The sequence below is a fragment of the Ptychodera flava genome, chromosome 8 (genome assembly GCF_041260155.1).
Source record: "Ptychodera flava strain L36383 chromosome 8, AS_Pfla_20210202, whole genome shotgun sequence".
Taxonomy (NCBI): Eukaryota; Metazoa; Hemichordata; class Enteropneusta; family Ptychoderidae; genus Ptychodera; species Ptychodera flava.
The window spans coordinates 25,600,665-25,619,568 of record NC_091935.1 but is presented as its reverse complement, the minus strand read 5'-3'; the positions used below and the strand labels follow the sequence as shown (position 1 = coordinate 25,619,568).

At 39.3% G+C, this 18,904-nt stretch overlaps 1 protein-coding gene across 1 annotated transcript in view; it reads left to right on the top strand.

Moving 5' to 3' along the window:
* LOC139138879 (uncharacterized) overlaps positions 1 to 18,904 on the top strand; it is a 31,383-nt gene that overhangs the window by 3,588 nt on the left and 8,891 nt on the right. The window contains exons 2-3 of the mRNA XM_070707454.1: positions 1,979 to 2,086; positions 4,531 to 4,666. Coding sequence (XP_070563555.1) covers positions 2,050 to 2,086; positions 4,531 to 4,666 — 173 coding nt within the window. The 5' untranslated portion in view covers positions 1,979 to 2,049. The remainder of the gene's footprint in view (positions 1 to 1,978; positions 2,087 to 4,530; positions 4,667 to 18,904) is intronic.

Sequence of the window (18,904 nt, the reverse complement as noted above, 5' to 3'; positions counted from 1 at the left end):
GTGGAGTAATATAGAATAGGCTCCAGTTAATTTTTGTCGTCAAACTGTAAAAAATAACATCCACTGTCTGAGAGCCGTCCTCAATAGAAAAGAGGAACGTTTCTGAAAACATTGTCCATGATTCGCGGAATACGGTCATCAAATCAAAGAGAGAAATTTGACCATTCCTAGAAGAGAACAATGTCTTGTGCAGTTTTACGAAGTGAAATGAAACGTCACAAAGTAAAGTGAAGATATCAAGCCGGTGCAAAGTGAAAACGTAGACCGTACAAAATGATATGTTTCAGTAGAGTATTTGTCTGTCCCTGTCTCTGATGCCGCTACGACTCACTTTTAGGATTAAGAACTGTCCTATGTGAGTGAAGTCGACCCACCCTTCCGTCGGTTTGTTGAACTGTTTACGTCGGACAGATCCGTGACGACCACTTGTCAACGAACTGAAAATAAAGTGAAAGTGCACAATTTCATGAACATTTCCTGTCCAAGATAATATCATATTAATCTAACTTCTCCAGTATTTTCAGATTTTGAGGTCACTAGTCTGAAAACTTCAACAGAAGGACATTTTATCCACAGCAAGCCCAAATTGATCACATATTGACAATGCCCTGACCTTTCCATTGTAATGGGTATGAGTACAGTCCCTCCAGGGACTTTGGTATGAGCAGGATTCGCTGACCTCTGGGCGCTATTTGCATAATTCGCGGGCTCGAGATCAGAATGGCTGAGGCAAGAGCCAACGATCTTTGAGTAAATAAAGCTGAAGCTCGGACGATTGATATCGTTGTGTTACAGAGTCACATGTGATTTTATATCCCAATATTTCATCTCAATTTAATGTGTTCTGCGAAAGGGAATTTTCCTCGCTTAAACACCGTAAAAGCTTATTCCTTCAAGTTACTTTGAAATGTGTTACGTACAATGAAACAGGTATGATGTTGAAAGCAATCACAAACTACCTCAAATTATTCCCCATTCTCGTATTTTCATAAACATGGATGTAATATATTACGTTGTGAGTTCGAATCCGATCATTTAGCTATACCTACAGGACTGACAAGTAAACAGAGTACACTGACCGATAGAAACTGTGCCGCTTACCTGTCCAACCATGGACGTATTCTTTTTAACATTTGAGGTCATTGTATGTGTATTCCAGAATTAGACCACTGATTCCGGAATATGAACTCCTACAACAAAAAAATGAAAATAGGTTTACGACGTCCAGTATCATGCCATTCGAAAAAGACAGCTCTGAGTTTAAGATTGAATCGTTACGTTAAAAAACATCGAAACAGAGGGGTTTCCTTAATGCTAGTGTTGTGAACGACAGCCCGAGCTTGCGATATAGTTCTCGCAGCCACAAGAAGTGACGAAGGTCCCTAGAGCAGATTGAAACTAAGGATTTCTAGTTAGCGATGAAATACTGGCAATGTGTAGCGTCGCACTTTTAGCGTTTTGGTTGGCTGAATAGCATTAACATTAATGAACCATTTCAAGATGGTTTAATAACATGGTAGCTCATTAGGCATGTGTTTGTGGACAAACAGAAGCGTGCGGTCAAATGATCAGGTGTCGCATTTACACTTTTAAGTACATAAACGGAGAGGGAAGAAGGCTTTGATAGAAAATAACACCAATTTCATCAACATGATCAAAGAGCTAGATTTCGTACTTTTCCCTGTGGTCTCCCGAATTCGAATTAAAAATAAATCCGAAACAGGAGCAGAGTCTGACGCTAACCTCGTCCTTGAAATACACTTTCAGACTTCGCATGCGCAAGAGGTACAAGTGGCCCTAAGATTTCTTTTGATCGCTAGCGCTATTAAGGTACAATAGTGTCTAATTCTCCCACCTCTCACTTCCTTTATTCATCTAATTTGCCTTTTCTTGATTTCGATGTTTCGCCATTTCTCCATTACACGATCTCGCTCATTAAATAACTACCCTTACAAAAACACATCATCTTTGTTTGCAGGAAAGACTTCGTACGTTGAGCTAGTTGTGGACCTACTGACAGAGTTGCATCGCACTAACTGCACAGAAAAGATGACCTTTAAAGTGTTTCTCTTCGTTCTCTTGGCCGGTAAGTGACCATTTACCACACCAAAAAGACATCCATATTTGAAAATTACATGGTCAGGATTGTATCTGCAAAAAGGGAGAAATTTTATATTCTAAGTTGTCTGAAAAATGACTGAACGGCGGATACAAACAGGGGGTCCGGACTGAAAGATGACACAATGTGCGTGATACATGTGCCATAGAATACGTTTTTCGGTCTACCGTTTTTTGGGGGTTCATTTTGAAGCTCATCAAGTTAAAAAGTCTTCAACGACTTGATTTCATAAAAGTCGAAAATTGCTTTTCCCCAATACAGATAAAAGAGGGTTGCTGGCTATTTTGAAGTGTCAAGTGTTGGTATATATAGGGCAATTTGTTTATCTAGTACCAAATTCTTGACGGTGAGCCCTAATTTTCACTCTTGATTTCGAGGGGGGAAGGGTTTAAATTTTCCGTGCGGAAAGTTTGAGGAAACATAATAGTCCGTGGGCTGGAGGGGCCCACCGTACACCCCCATAAACATACTACATGGAATTTTTTTGTTCTTAGAACCTGCTGAACAAGAAAAAGACGTTTTTCATTTGCATGTACACAGCTAAAAGTCTAGCTAGTAACTGCAGTGCAGTATTTCTGTTACATTGCAGTTATGTCAGTCGTGTTGCATGGATGATCCTGCAGTACTGCTACAGACATGCTGGAACATGTGTGCAGCATGCGTGTAGCACTCATGTACCTACAGTGCACCATACGTGAAAATTACTGTTACAGCAGTGTACCATGACAGCCACAGTATGTGTGTTGCAGCCCTGCCAGGACATTGATGTCACATGAGTGTACCTTTTATGGAGCATTATTGTTGCAGCACTGTACCATGACAACCCAAACATTCATGTTGCAGCCCTGCCAAGACATTGATGTTACATGAGTGTACCTTTTATGCAACATTACTGAAGTTTGTTTATTACATTCCTGCTATGAAATGCATGTGACAGTGATGGAACACAAGTGTCACAAAGTTGCTCTTTTTTATTATAAATGTGCGGAAACAAGGATATAGAAATATTTCTCTGTAGTCTCATTCAAGGCTTTCAGAATGAGCTCATACTTGTTTAAACTCAAATGCACACAATGTAAATTAAATGCGTTGAATTGCTTCTGAGTTTGTGTTTGCAGTGTGTGAATTCAGAGACTGGCCACCAGACTTGGATGTACAGGGAATTACATTTTATTACCCCAATCTTTAAAAATGTAGAGTTGTAATAAAAAGCATGAATAACAGCAGTTTAACAATGAACAAGGAAACAAGAAGTGTCACTGTAAAACAATAAAATCATTTGTAAATTGAATAAACTTCTTCATCTTCATTTTTTACTGATTCATAAGACAACTTTCTGCCAGATAGATGGAACTAATCTTGGTAAGATTGCCAAAACCCTTCCTTTCTGGTTCCCTATCTCTGTTGAAGTTCCTCTGAAAAAATACAAAAGAATGTACAGTTACCTACATTATTTACATTATTAAATTTGTAAAAAAGATCAGATATTAATTAATTAAAATATGCTGTTTTTATTTTTCACCCTAGTGTTGCTTTAATGTTGCAGGCTGTGGTTATAAATAGACAGAGTACTTCAGAAAATCCTTTTTGTAAATATTGTGATATTGTCCCAAATTAATTAATATGTGACAGGCCTGACCCAAGAGTGAGTGCAGCGAAAGGTATTGACATTGAGGTTACTATTCAGTTTCATTGCATGCCAATTACAATGTTCTCTGCATATTATTGCCAAAGTGCTGCAGATTGAGAAGGGCTGCCAAATACTTAAAAAAAATAACAATATATTTTTAGTATTTTAACTTGAAACTACTCAAGTTAACCGATAAAAGTCAGTTATAATGGGCAAATTATATGGTTAGATTAGGTCAGAATATTGTAAAAGAGGCAAGGAACTGGCTGATTTTGAATTCTCGTGTGAGTTAGCAGTCTGTATTGCATCAACTCATGCAAGACTTACGAGAGTTGTATTGTTTCAAAATTGCAATGCACATCGGTTGCGGAGGCCAGCTTTGAAAAAGAGATCGAAAATAATCATTTCAATTTCGTACTTTTTTGCAGCATAGATCTTTCATTGTCAGGAAAGTCTATTTTACACTGTACTTCGCTCTTGTGAAGATGCTGTCCTTCACACAGGTTCTAAAAAACGAAAAAATACCCATGTAATAGGTTAATTGGGGTGCACGGTTGGTCCCTCCAGCCCACGGACTAAAAAAGTCTTTCTACTTCGCCTCCTTAATTGCAAATCACAGATTTACTCAAAATAATATATCTTAGCTAAGCATATATCAAATCTTGGTTAAGAAATTTTGTTGTTGCAAATTGCACATTCAGAGATTTAAGGAGACAAGTTCAACGGCAACAAATTGTATTAAAAGTGGTGACTGACCAAACCTTAAATTTCTTCTCTGTAGCTTCTGTCTTCACTTCTTGTTTCGGAAGCGAGTGCCCAGAGTCACCTACTACAGTGCCACCCTGGTCGGCCAAAGTGTTCGGCGACTGTATGAGAGAGGCTATCCGATCACTGAGGATGAGTAAGGACAACTGCACGTACGTGTAAATGTATATAGATATAAATGGTGCTCGTATCGATAGTGGTGTAGTGGGTAAAGTACAGTCCGGACAAAGGATATAAAGCCATAGAATATACACAGAAAGGGGAAAGTATTAGAATATCAGTCTGGATGGGGTAGTGTTTTCTCTTGTAAATGCCTGTGAACACAACATATCATATTGATCAGAGTTGGGAGTGTTATGTTATCGCCAACGTCAAATAAAATAAATTTTCATTTTACGGACGATTCAGAAAATACAAAACTTATTTACCGAAGAATCAACCTGGTACCGTTGCAATCTGACAGGAAATCTCATGAGTGATATCAACTGCTATTTACCTGTCTTTTTAATTGTTTGTTTACCTGTCTGCCTAAGATCTATCCACCAATGTGACCTACTTCCTCCTCCTGTTTATCAACGTATAGTTTTGTGTCTGACCGATTTTTCACAGGAATGACCTGTTAGGTGCAAAGGCATGCGTTACCAACGCTGGAGAAACGTGCCGTTCACAAGACAGCGCGGTCCAATTAACGATATCGACGATCATCGACGCATACGCACTAATAATCGAAACTGTTTACCTTCCCATCTTCTGTGATGCAAATTTTACTACTCTACCAGACTTAAGCAGCGTGTCAGACACAGATGTAACTTTTTGCAGAGATGGCTACGTTGCCGAAGTGACGAAGTGTTCCGAAAACGCTAACAGCATCTTCCGAGCCAATCCACTCGATACCAGACTGTGCGAGTAAGTAATATAACATTATCTGCGATGGTCGTCTGTGCACGAGCGTGCACACAAACATATAAAGAAATCTAAAAATAAATTCAAGCAATCATATTTGTAAATCAATTTTTTGTAAATAAAACTTTTTTAACAATTTCAATCAATTTGCGTTCTCAAACAAATCTACATAACATATCAAACTCTGCAACCTTAATAAAAGTTGATTAACCAAAGCTTAAAAATTCGAGTGGTTTACTAATTTTATGCAAATTACTCCTGATTTGGTATTGAAACAACTTCTCAATCTTGATACCAAAAAAATCAGTCGGAATTGATGACTTAGTGCCAGATATATTAAAATTGGAATAGTTTTGGCACCACCATTGACTTGTCACAAGACGTCACAATTAATCAATCTATAAAGATGCGCCTATTCTGTTTTGCCAGCAGTTTCTAACATTCTTGAGAGGCCGCACTATTACAAATGTCTTTATACATACTTGGAAAACACGATTTTATAGATATTACAGTCTTGATTCTTTTTGCAAAAGAGATCGATAGTGGAATGTTGGTTGGGGCAGTATTATTACTGGACCTGTAGAAAGCCTTTGATTTTAGTTGATCTCTAGCGGCTGTGGAAATGGTTCTATATGATGGCTCAGTAACAAACAGTTCAAAAATAGACCCCGAAGAGTTAGCATTTGAAATTCGATGTCTGAATCACACAATGTGAATGTAGGTGTTCCTCAAAGATCAATTCTGGGACCGCTTTTTCTTTATAATTGACATAAATGATTCGCCCATGGCAACCACACACTGTAATACTCGTCACATGTATGCTGATGATTCCACTTCATATCATGCACATAAATCAGTAGAGCATGTACATACGAAACCTGCTGTGAAATTAACAAAATGATTGTAAATACAGAAAAAAAAACTAGGGCCATGCTTGTTAAACATCTAAAAAAGAAGACGTCGTATTATTTGGGAATTTCAAGCGAAGTTTGAAAATATGTTTCTTAAACATGTAGAAGATGACAAACTGCTTGGTATTGATATTGATAGCAATCTGTCAAACATGTTGAGAAACTGAGTAAAATATGGTTTCAACGATTATCACTGCTCAGAAAGATCAAGAAATTTTTACCGACGCATGTTAGACCTCTCTTTTATAATCCACTGGTTTTGCCTGATATTTAACCACTCCATTTAAGAGTAGGCATTTATACGAGCGGGTTTGACTGTAATATCTTCGCCAAGTGACTGAGTGCTGTACGTTGTTAGTTTGAATCCGATCGAGAATAAACTGAATTGAATATTGTTCGAATATCTGGGGGCTCTGTATTGCGATAGAGAGTTGATTAAATAAGTATAGACTACCAAAAAATAGGCAGCGAGACCAATTCTGGATGTTACATCTTAAGTAGTATTTCTACTTGTGATCTCTTGCCAAATGAAATTGGTTAAATATTACCTAACATATAACGGTGTAAGAGTATATGAGGGATTTTTTATATCTAGTATGGAATATTTCAATGAAAACTACGAAGTTAGAAACTGAAGAAAATGATGGACAAATCGCTGAAATGCAAAAGAACTACTGTAAATGTTACTTTCACCATTTGAATGATCTAATTTACCGATGAAGCGAGCATCATCAATAGCCTTAAGTTGAAGCAAATAAAGACAGTAACATAACCGACAGCTGAAAACAGGCTGACGAAATCTTAACTTTGATGTGAAAATTTACACACTCGCTCCCTACAGCGAATATTGGCATGTCGGCGTTAGCACGATCATGAGGCAGTTTACAGGTGTGGGTAATTCGAAGAGTATTTAGGGACCGTTCAGTTTTTACGGCGGGGGGGGGCGGCAAAATCCGGGGGGGGGGGTCATCGTAATTTTGGAATCCGCAAAGGGGGGGTCATCGCTTTTTCACTGGTAGGAAAGGGGGGGGGGGTCACCACATTTTCTAAAACATAATACCAACAATAAAGTTCACTTTATGCCATGGCCATGATCGACCCTCTTTACCGGCGGGCCGCCTTTGGCGGCCCACTACAATAAATATACATTATGTATTACCCATGACCCTCTTAACGGGCAGACGCCTTTGGCGGCCCACTCCAATTAGGTTTACTTCATGCAATGGCCATGATCAGACCCTCTTTACCGGCGGGCCGCCTGCGGCGGCCCACTACAATAAATTGACTTTATGTAATACCCCACGGCAATCTTACTGTAAAATTCCCAATTGAAGCCGCGGCTTGTATTAGAAACATTTTTGAGGGACCCCTGGGATCACGCACTGAATAATGGTAATGGCCGCGCGCCTTCAGCGGCCCTGTCCAGTAAAGTCTACTTTATGCAATAGCCATGATCGACCCTCTTTACCGGCGGGCAACCTTTGGTGGCCCACTAGAATAAAGTTGACTTTACGTAATGGCCCATGACCCTCTTAACCGGAGGGCTGCCTTTGGCGAACCACTCCAATAAAGTTTACTTTATACAATGTCCATGGACAACTCATATGAGTTGTCTATGGAAATGAAGTTAAAAATTGCCTTACAGTCGTCCTAATTAACAGACGTTTCAATGGATGTGGCTGAGAAGTTTGTGCACTAGCATCTCTGCTACACATATAAAGTGCGCCGCGTACCGGAGTTCAAATCCAATCATGCGGGTAAATTGACATATTGGTTTTGGTTATTTTTCAGGGGGGGGGATCATCAATTTTTTTCGTCTGACAAAGGGGGGTCATCTTTTTTTCACAAAAAATGCAGGGGGGTCTATATCTTTTTGAACATCGGCGACAAGATTTTGCCGCCCCCCCCGGGCCGTAAAAACTGAACGCTCCCTTAAATGACAGTAAATATTTTCGCCAGCCCACTTTACACTGTTTGAGAGCTCGACTGTTTTACGATGTCGTTCAGTGAGCTTCAGAAATGCAAATAAATTTAAGGTGCGGAGGGTTTTAAGTGTGTTAGGCATAGTTATTCTTGATCCACGCTGGCCTTCTTTGGACCATTTAAGCATTCGAAAAGTTCGTGCTTGTCGTTCAGTAAAATGACAGTGTTTGTTTGTCACTATTCCTCTCTCGCAGGGAATTAAACGACTCTTCCAGATGTGAGGTTGACACTACGAAGGAATTCTGCCCTGATATCCCCATCGACGACGATGCCTGGGAAGACATTCTGGACCAGTCTAGGGATGCTAACTTCTACTGCGACGGCGCAGAGTCAGCTGCCGACGGCATCCTGAAGGCTTGGCAAAGGAGAGATCAGTCGATCTTGCTGCTGTGTACCGCCATTTTGATCGTGTTGCAAAGCATGTAATCATGTAAAAGATAGGTTAGATTTTTGGAGAAAATGGTCAGAATTAGCGACCATTTTTTAGCTTTCCAAAATTTCTTGACACTTATTTTTTTTACATGGTATGCGTACCATTTTATAACCATATTTTCTGGCTAACCTGTGAGCGATTTAAAAAAATCAGTATATGGCCTTGATTTTTAGGCAATTTTTGCTCTGCTTATTTCCTGACAGTTTCCGCTTTTTTCTTTCAAAGATCTAATCCACTTCCCCGGGTTTAGAAGGCACTTAGCTCAGCTTCTGTGTATTTTTGAAGGCAGTATTTTCAGAATATTACTCCCGGTTAACATCATGAACTACTGCGACAAGCAAAATCCTCTAATCCACTTATTCTTCCCGAAGCTTTCGGTAAAACCATCAAGAATTACTTTCAGCATTCCAATAACACTAAGGGGGCTGTCAACGATAACAGCTGACGCATGATCAACGTAATTCCTTTTTAATTATGACCCCCTCCCTCGCCCCTAAGAACGAAAGCTCTGATGCGAAATTGATAAATCAATAACTTCATCATGCCGCAGTAAACGAGAGACACCAATCATTTTTGGCGACGCTAAAAATTGATAGATTGTCAAGAAATTTTTGGAGTAAAACTTTCTGGAGTGTTATGTGAAGGGCACGGCTATTAGACAATGAGGCCGCCAAAACTGAAGAACAACAGATTTGAAATGACAGCAGACAGAATTGCTGGTTCTTGTAATCGACTTATTTCCAACCACAACTACTGTTAGGTTTCACATTACAGGCGTTTGTACGATAGCATTCAACACTACATTTCTACATCTTGACTCAACCACAACAATATACTGTGAGCGAATTAATCTTGGGAGTAAATGATCAAAACCTTGCCAAAAATTCATGCGACCAGAATGAGTGACGAACCGTTTTGCAACGATCTGCAAAAAAGGGATCTCGGTTTAGAAATGTCTTCCTTGCAAAGACGCCCAACAAAGAGTGGTATTTTTGGTGTTCACGACATTTATGCTCATTGAAAATTTAAAAAAAAGTGCGAATCTTGTGTCTTTTTACTAACAAAACATTTTGTTCAAGAAGAAAGTAAAATAGTATAAAAAGTAGCGAGTGCAAGATATTCAGCTTTGTTAAGGACGTTGTGATACGTATACCCTTGTCTACAAGTTGCATTTTCCACGTCGAACACCTGGCCATGGCACTACATGAATTGTAATCAATCCCCCAGTCAGGTCAGCTAAAGAACAATGGATATCACAAGGCGTCCGTAACTGTCTTAATATCTGTAAAATGTAATATTTCTCTCAAACAGTTAATGTTGAAAGGTTCCGGGAACTGGCCGGTTTTTTTTTGCGTGGAAATACCCTTTTCTCTGAATGGCGATATAACGGTTAAAGGCGTTTCCAGTCAGTTTGAAATAAGAGGAAAACTTGTAGTTTTTAAGTTTGACACCTTAGTATCTGTGTGTATTTTCCCCTCTGTTTAGCCATTTTGTGTTACTTTGTGCACTTACGTTTTATATTACATGTAGTACATTAGGCATTTGTTGTTCATATTCCATATAACAATAAATATAAGGATTAGTTAAAAAACACAAATGTGTACAGTTATTGCAGCACTACCCTGAGATTCTTGTTTTGATGCCGTTAATGAGGAACGTTTCCAGGAAAGTTTCAGACGAACCCCGTCTCCTACGAATGCTCTCACTTAGGTCTGTTTTAAGGACACCAACCGAAGAATAAATACCACAGGATGTTTTTTACAGAAAAGGAATGAGTGTTTCTCAGAGAGAGTAAAAGTGTTGATGATGATGCACTTCTTTGCGATAATATAGCACGGAAAGTTATTGCCTTCTTCTTTCAGCGGGAGGTAAAGCTACTATGGTATACCATGTCAAAGCTACTATGGCATACCATGTCAAAAAATTTCGCGTTATGCGTAATGACCATGACAGTCGAGGTTCGGTAACCACGCCCTCACATAGTCTGATATCACAACCTGGTCTTTCCAGTTCTGGATCTATCGATTTTGCTCATTGGGCACTGCACTGTATACAATGCAATGCGTTAATTTGTATGCATTTACATGCGACTGCGATTTTCTTCGTAGTAACTTGAAATTCACTTTAGCGTCTTCTGCAGTGAGATGATTAAAACCACTAAGGGCTGTACGCGCTTCGAAAGTGGATACTTTTAAACTTTTGCTCAGACTTCCCTTAATAAAACTTTCAACCATTCTCTCATGTGTCAATCAAGGGGTCACCGTGCAAAATTTGGTATTAGAGAAAGAAATTAACTAACATTTACCGATATTTAAAGTTCAAAATGGCCGCCATCCTAGACTGTTCGCTGTCCCTTGTGCTTTTTCTGTCTCTTATTGGTGTAGTTTATTACAGATACGGTGGAGAAATCCCAAGCGTGGCGACGAAGGCGCGAGTCGCGAGTGCCTCGCGGTTATTCTTGTGGCATTCCCCACCCCAATATGTGCGAGAGACTTCATCAATAATAGTAAAGAAAAGGCACAAGGGACTGTTAAAGGTATACTGTCACCTGTTCCAATTTTGCCACAGTTACCATGGAAAGAGAAAATCTAACCAATCACAGATTTTAAGCGGGTGGCCGCTCTTTAGAAACAGCGCCCTCACATGGGCATTTTGAATACCAAGGAACGCCCCTTTGACCATATATGGGCATATTTAGATTACAGGTGACTGTATACCTTTAACAGTCTACCGCTATCCCTGTGGTAACTGTGGGGAAACAAAAATTTTCGATTCCGGCCAACCTTTGAGCTATTTTTAAGAAAAAGTCAGTATGGCTTTGCTTTTTAAGGCACTCTTTACCCTGCGTATTTCCTGACAGTTTGTATTTTAAAAATCTTCCAAATATCTAATCCATTAGGCAGGGGACCAAACAATCGCTTTGAGCCGCGATCAGTGAGCACTTGCTTTGAACCGCGACTCATTTGAATTTGACTCCCTAGATTCGTTTTCAAGCTCGATTCATTTGAACTACACTACCTTCGTCTTGCTTGAAATTCATAAATTCATTTTTTATTTGAACGCATTTGAGTTTTGGCGAACCATTTTTGAATTGGGTCCACTGCAACCTGCATACGATTGAAATGAAGGCACTTTTGAGTTGAGACGAACCACAAAAGCAGCATACTCTTGCACCTTATTGCTAAGTCGCCAACTCCATTATTTCGGGAATAATTTTCCAGTCCATGAATTATACTGTTCAGATTGGAAACAATCTGTGTGTGAACGGACCAGTAACCCATTGCACAGAACAGGATTCTAAGAGCTTCATTGGAACTAACGCGTTGCTCATCGCGTTCCTGAATTCGAACGATTAGCCTCGTCATGTGCCTTAAAACTGGAATTTGGCACTCAATTCCGAATCACATTTTTTTAGGTCCCCCAGGTCAATGACAGAAAACACCTGAATATATTGATGACACCATATGACGTCAGTATGACGCGTTGTGACGTCTCATGTTGTCCGGACAAAGTTAGTTACTTTAATGATGGGTTGGTTAACTGTGAACCACATTCTGGCACAGTCAATTTGAAGTAAAATCAAAGTCAAATGAAATAAGATACTAGTAGAATCCCATTCATACAAGCAATATGCATTGGACTCCAATTCACTTGTGGTTTGTCTCAACAACTCAAAACCGCCTGCATTTACATCAATACAGCATGCAGTGGACCCAGTTCAAAAATGGTTTGCCCTAACCAGTCCCCCCCCCCTCACCCCCCACACACACGGACTATGCCCCGAATCAAATCCGTTCAACTAAAAATGAGTTTCAAGCAACATAACAACAAAAATGTACTATAATTACATGCCTCGATGTGAGTGCAAATCAGTACATTGATTTCCGGAGATGTTTACAGAAAAAAGTATCTCAACTTGACCTACAAGTGCTCCATTTTATTTTGTGATTGATTATGATTTACGTTTGAGCTGTAAAGTTACGATACTTTGAGTTGTTAATCTTATTATTCATATTCACGGGCATGTAAACAAACCATTACTGTGTATTTGTGGTCAGTCACGTGGTTCAGCTCGACCAATCAAAATGTGACGGGCAGGGTATGGTAATATAATGTGTATTTGTGGTCAGTCACGTGGTTCAGTTCGACCCATTAAAATGCGACGGACGGGGTCATGGTAATAGAATACCATTTGTTTTACCTCAGTGGCTTTGCATGGTCAAATTAAAATTTTAGTATTTCAAGCTTTTATCTCTGTGTTCTATTAAGCTGATATCAGAGCAAAATCTTTAGACAATGAACTGTGTGAGTCGGGTGTGTGAGTCGACACAGTCGTCGGAAACTGTCGTCGGAACTGCGCTTGTGCGAGTTTCTTGTTTATAAACAATTTATTTCGTGCACGATATCTAGATGCACCTCATCATCATAGCTGCAACATTTAAATCATATGATGTAGATTATGACAGACATGTTTTAACTTTCATCAATCACCATCGTACCTTGGATACAGTGTTTACATTGGTCGTATGGGTCCCATACGACCTTTGAGCGCAGTTCCAACGACTGTATTCCTTTAATCTAGACTTGCTTCAAGTCTATGGGCATATAAAATCAAAACTGAGCAAATTTAAGGAGTAAACTTCAGCAGACTGTCGCGTTGATGGTCGGCTATTACATAGATCGTTAGGTGAACGTGATGGCATACATGTAAGCCTCGCTCGGCCAGCCAGTTACTGCTGCCGATAAAAGCCAGCGACGCGCGCGGGGTCAGTCAAGTCTTAATCCGAGCATGTGCAGAACGTTACGCGTACTGAACGCATATCTCCGTTGCGTTCTCGCTACCGATGCACTCCTAACCAACCTCGGGCTCTCAACAATAAATTAATGTTTTTGGTCAATCACTTATGTGGGTTCATTTAAAGGTTCACGGAATAAATACAATAACCGGTCAATTTTTATGATAATTGAAAAATACCCATAATATAGTTAGCATATGTAGGGTTGGCGACCGTTTAGAAGTTCAAATGTCTCTAAATTGGGTTGTTTCTCTGGTCTAAGTACAAAAATTTGCCCGATGATCCCATAGTCTTATCACTGATTTCGAAAGGGAATTATAAGGGATTCCTTACAAAGAGTTTAATAAACTCTATTAAGGTATGAACTGGAGAGACTTATTTTTTGCATAAATGCAAAAAATAAGTCTCTCTAGTTCATACCTTTTAATACCAAAAATCACAGATTTACGCAATTTTAGCGTAGCATAGATTCTGTTTAAAACATTTGACTTAATTTTGGACTGCTAATTGATCAGTGTTCCGTCTTTGAGCTCAGCTGTAAGATGGCATTAGTTTATGCATATGTTGATGGTTGGCGTCTGTTTTGTAAAGCCGAGTGTGTTCTCTATGTTCAGATGTGATGTATTGGCGTCTGTTTATGATGCCGAGTGTGTTCTCTTTGTTCAGATGTGATGTATTGGAGTATTTTGACACTACATGTACGTATACGTACTTCTAATGTTACTGCTATCGCTTTTTGCTGTCAGAATATGTTGTATCAGTGTTTTTTTTCCATGATTTGTTTGTATTTTTTCTCCCGGACAGTAATCGATAAATATTGAAATTTATGGATCACAAGAATTCAAAAGTTCTGCTTCGGTACTATTCGCAGATATTTTGCAGTAGATTAGTGCACCTCCGGGCCAGTTGGTTTCTTTCCGGACCAGTAACTTTTCAGAAAGTAACTGCCCCTCTCTCCCACTTTGGTAGCCCATAGGCCATAGTTCCATAGGCGCGGAGTTCGAGGCCGCGTTACTTTTTGTACTGTGACGCTTCTATGGCCTCTCACACCGCGACACTGTCCACCTCACGTGAAAGATCAAAGGTCGACAAGTTAACGGCTTTGCTCTCCGTCCGTCATGACATCTTCTGCATACATTATCAGACCAGTGACAACTGAAATATGAAAGAAAACTAGGCAATCTTTAAAAAATATGCAATCGCTCGCAGACAAAAATGACCTTACACCTGGAAAATTCCCTCAATTTTACCACTTTCACTTTATTTGCGGGTCGTTGCTATGCTATCCATTCGATTGACTTCTTGTGAACAATTATGCAAAACCACTGAAGGGGTGTCCACTTAGACTAACTTCCAACAATTTTATCCTAGAAATGGGTTGTATCAGTTTGTGGGACATCATGTGTTATTTCATTACAAATTATGGATATTGCTAACGTTCCACCTGATGTTTTCGCTTCATATTTTGCTGAACGCCTATATATATTTACTCCGTGACATTACAATGTGTATATAAACACGGAAACAGTTTGCCTTTTCAAGATATGTGAAAATTTGCTCTTTTGAGGTGGTACTCAACCTCACCAACACAATCGTTTTCAAAGGAATATTTCTCATCAAAGATGACGAGTAAACCCCCCCTCATAGTCATACTATATATTTTCAAAAAGCAGAGAATCGATTAGTAATTAGTATGGTAGCAATAGTTTACTAGAAGGTTGAAGCGGGTGTATATTTGAGGCAGAAAACCTCAAGTTTTGGCATTAATGATAAAAATTAATTTAAGTCAAAAACTTGATGTTACTTTCGAAAATTTAGTATTTCACTTGAAATAAGAGTATACGTAGAAAAAAAAGACTATTTTATTTTGCATTGTCTATCCCCATTCTAAAATTTGAAATACTGTTAGTCAAACAAGTTATTAAAATCATGACAAGCAAAATTAAAATGCCTGTTATGCAAGCGCTTTATTGCCAAAAAAAATCGTAGTATTTAAAGAACGTAATGTGAAAATGTCAACAAATTTGACCGAGAAAGAGTGGAGCCGAACATACATACTGTCAGACTTATTTTTTTATAATTTTGCATACTTTATTCAGTGTTTTAAGCATGGCCAATGCGACGCAAATTGCTTTGAAAGGACTTTTAAAATGCCATGTCGTTGCCATTGTGTTCATGTTCACCAAAGTGAAAGGGAACTGAATTCGTGATAATGTTTTCATGTCCCTGTGATGACATCACCGCGACTCTTTGCAATTCCACGCTTGTAATCGTCAATTTTAGTCTAATATTGTAACTAGTGTTTTGTTCGATCTGTATGCCTATGCATAGGAGTTCAACCCCCGTTGAACGCTTTGAAGCCATGTGTGGGTTGTTTGCGCATGTGTGTTCGGGACGATCGTTACGGAGAAAGTTGTCGAAGGGATGTAAGAGAAAATTGACCGACAGAGCACTGTTAACGTCAAATTTGCGATTAGTTAACAACCACAGCAGTAGAGGTGAGTACAAAATGTGCTATTGCGTGACACATAAAACCTTACGGTAGTATATATTGAAAGTAATATACTAGGAATATCTTTCGTACATGTCAGCTTGTAAGGCTTCTAAACGCCCACTTTTCCTTCGGTCAGAAAGAAACTTCAGTGGTCTTTTAAATCGACGCCACAGTTTTTGTCAAGTGGTGCATTGAGCCAAATCACGGCGATAAATTTTGACCTTCAATTAGGACTTCGAATGACCAGTGTCATCATCTAACGCTGTCCACTTTCGTTTTGGTGAAAAAGAACACTCCAGCAAAATGGCGGGGCCTATATGTGCAGTCTGTAGCAATGGCGCAGTACGCAACATTGCGCCAACGGAATCAAGAGATCCCGCTGGGAAACATTGTACACGTAGCACATTGGGGCATGCACATCAGCTTCAAAATGATGCTGTCACGATAGTCGACTTGCATCTTGGCGCGAAAAACTAAAATTATCAGCCAATAATATTTTACTTTGTCTGTTCGGCTTTGACTTTGAGTGTGAATTGCTTCCGACTTCGAGATAATATGATTGGATAGCGTATCCATATGTCCCCATGTGCAGCCAACTTGTCTATCAACACGCTGTGTTACCACGGTAACATTATTGCGACTTTTAATTGCTGGTAATGAAAACGATGACCGACATTCTTTCCCCCAGTATCATTGTTACCATCACTTTGTCGCAAAGATGTTTTTGCAACCAATTTTTTTTTACTGTTCGTTCCATGCGTTTAAAGTTTAAAGTTTGAAATTAAACCACAGACGTCATGCCCTATTTTTTTGTTCTCGTTATGTGGTATAATGAACAATGATAACAATATATTTAGTTTAGAGCGATAGCTTTTGCTTTGTAAGGGATTTACTCTCCAAAGGTCACTGAAAGGTGCAGGTGCACAGGAGTAAGATTGTCCGAATTCGCATCTCGGTTATCACTGAACGCAGGGCGGACCAAGAATGGTTCACTTTGAAAACGGAGACCATCACCAAACACCGATTGTCCTAAATTCGATTTCATAAACTTCATTTCTATTCATGATTTGAACTTATTTCACATTAAGCCTACATCACTTTTTTCTGTCAAGTTGACAAGTAATTAGGTTGTTTTCTGTGGTACGTTAAAAAATCGCGATGGACTGCCAAGCTGCCAACCCTATCATTCATAATATCACCCAACTCCGTTTGGCGCCGTGGCACGTAGCAAAATTACGTCCGTTGGCGCAATGTTGCGTACTATTGACTAAAAGCCGCAAGAAATCAATCGAGACGACTATATGGCAACGCCCTGAAAATACAGTGAAAACGTTCACTTTTATGAAAGTTTCTTGTTCAAGATGACATGACTTCGCTAACAATGTCACATGAGTTAAATTTAATGTCCAAGTTACGGTGTCACTGATTTGATAATTTCGACAGTAGGAAATATTGTTTTCAAAATTCCATTGCTGGCAAAGTGAGGAGTTGTTTACACGTTGGATGCACGCAGACTTCTCTGACCACAGAGCAAAATTTACATAATTCGTTGATTGGAGAAAAGGGATAGTTGAGACCACAGGCGCAAGGCTAATTTTAAAATCACTTGTCTATAATTTTAATGTTGAAACATGCATTTTATTAATAACTGTGCAAACGGAAATCGTGCGGGCAGCTTTTGAGACATACAGCGCCCAGTGCACGGCATGGCTGTGGCTGCTCAGCTCTACTGCTGTTCCTTAATTGCAACACTCGGCTAATTTTAAAGGGAAACAGTCATCGGAACTGCGCCTGTGCGACTTTCTTGTTTACAAACAATGTATTTCGTGCATGATATCTAGATGCACCTCATCATCATAGCTGCAACATGCATTTAAATTATACGATGTAGATTATGACAGACATGTTTTAACTTATATCAATCGCCATTGTACCTTGGATACAGTGTTTACATTGGTCGTATGAGTCAATACGACCTGTGAGTGCAGTTCCGACGACTGTGCCCCTTTAAAATCACTGGTCTCTAATTTTAATGTTGAAACATGGATGCTATTAATAACTGTTCAAACGGAAATCGCTGGCAGCTTTTGAGACATACAGTATTAGTGCCCAGTGCACGGCAGTGGCCGCTGCTTGGCTATCTTGTACACCGGGTGTAATGTGTGTATCAATAAAATTAATGTTTCAGCATTAAAGGTATACAGTCACCTGTAATCTAAATATACCCATGTATGGTCAAAGGGGCATTCCTTTGTATTCAAAATGCCCATGTGAGGGCGCTGTTTTTTAAAAAGCAGCCACCCACTTAAAATTTGTGATTGTTAGCTTTTCTCTTTCCATGGTAACTGTGGCAAAATTGGAACAGGTGACAGTATACCTTTAAAATTACAGACAGGTGATTTTAAAATTTGCCGTGCGCCTATGGCCAAGACAGGAGCCACATACAGATCTCTTAGGGAGTGGATTTGTGGATAAAATGATCGATAGCGCAGTCATATGTGTCAAAGGCTGAGGTAATTTTGCCTGCTTTTCCAGCAGGCGGCTTAATTTAGGGTGTTTAGCTTATTAAGATTTGTTTAAACTTGAAGACATAAAGAGACCTGACATAAAAAAAACATACTTTTGTATGTATTGTGTAAGGAAGAAAGAGATACATGTAAAAAGTAAACAAACAGCTCTCAAATTTATGCCATAAATTTATGCTCATTTTGATAATCGTGTGCGTCAGATATATCTGTAGCTCTCATGCAACTATATATTATGAAACAATAAAAGGGACAAAGTTGCTCTCTTGTGACCTTACGGTGATATCAAGAAACCATGGAATACTTGCATTAAGTCACTACAATGACGGCAGTACATAACTGCAA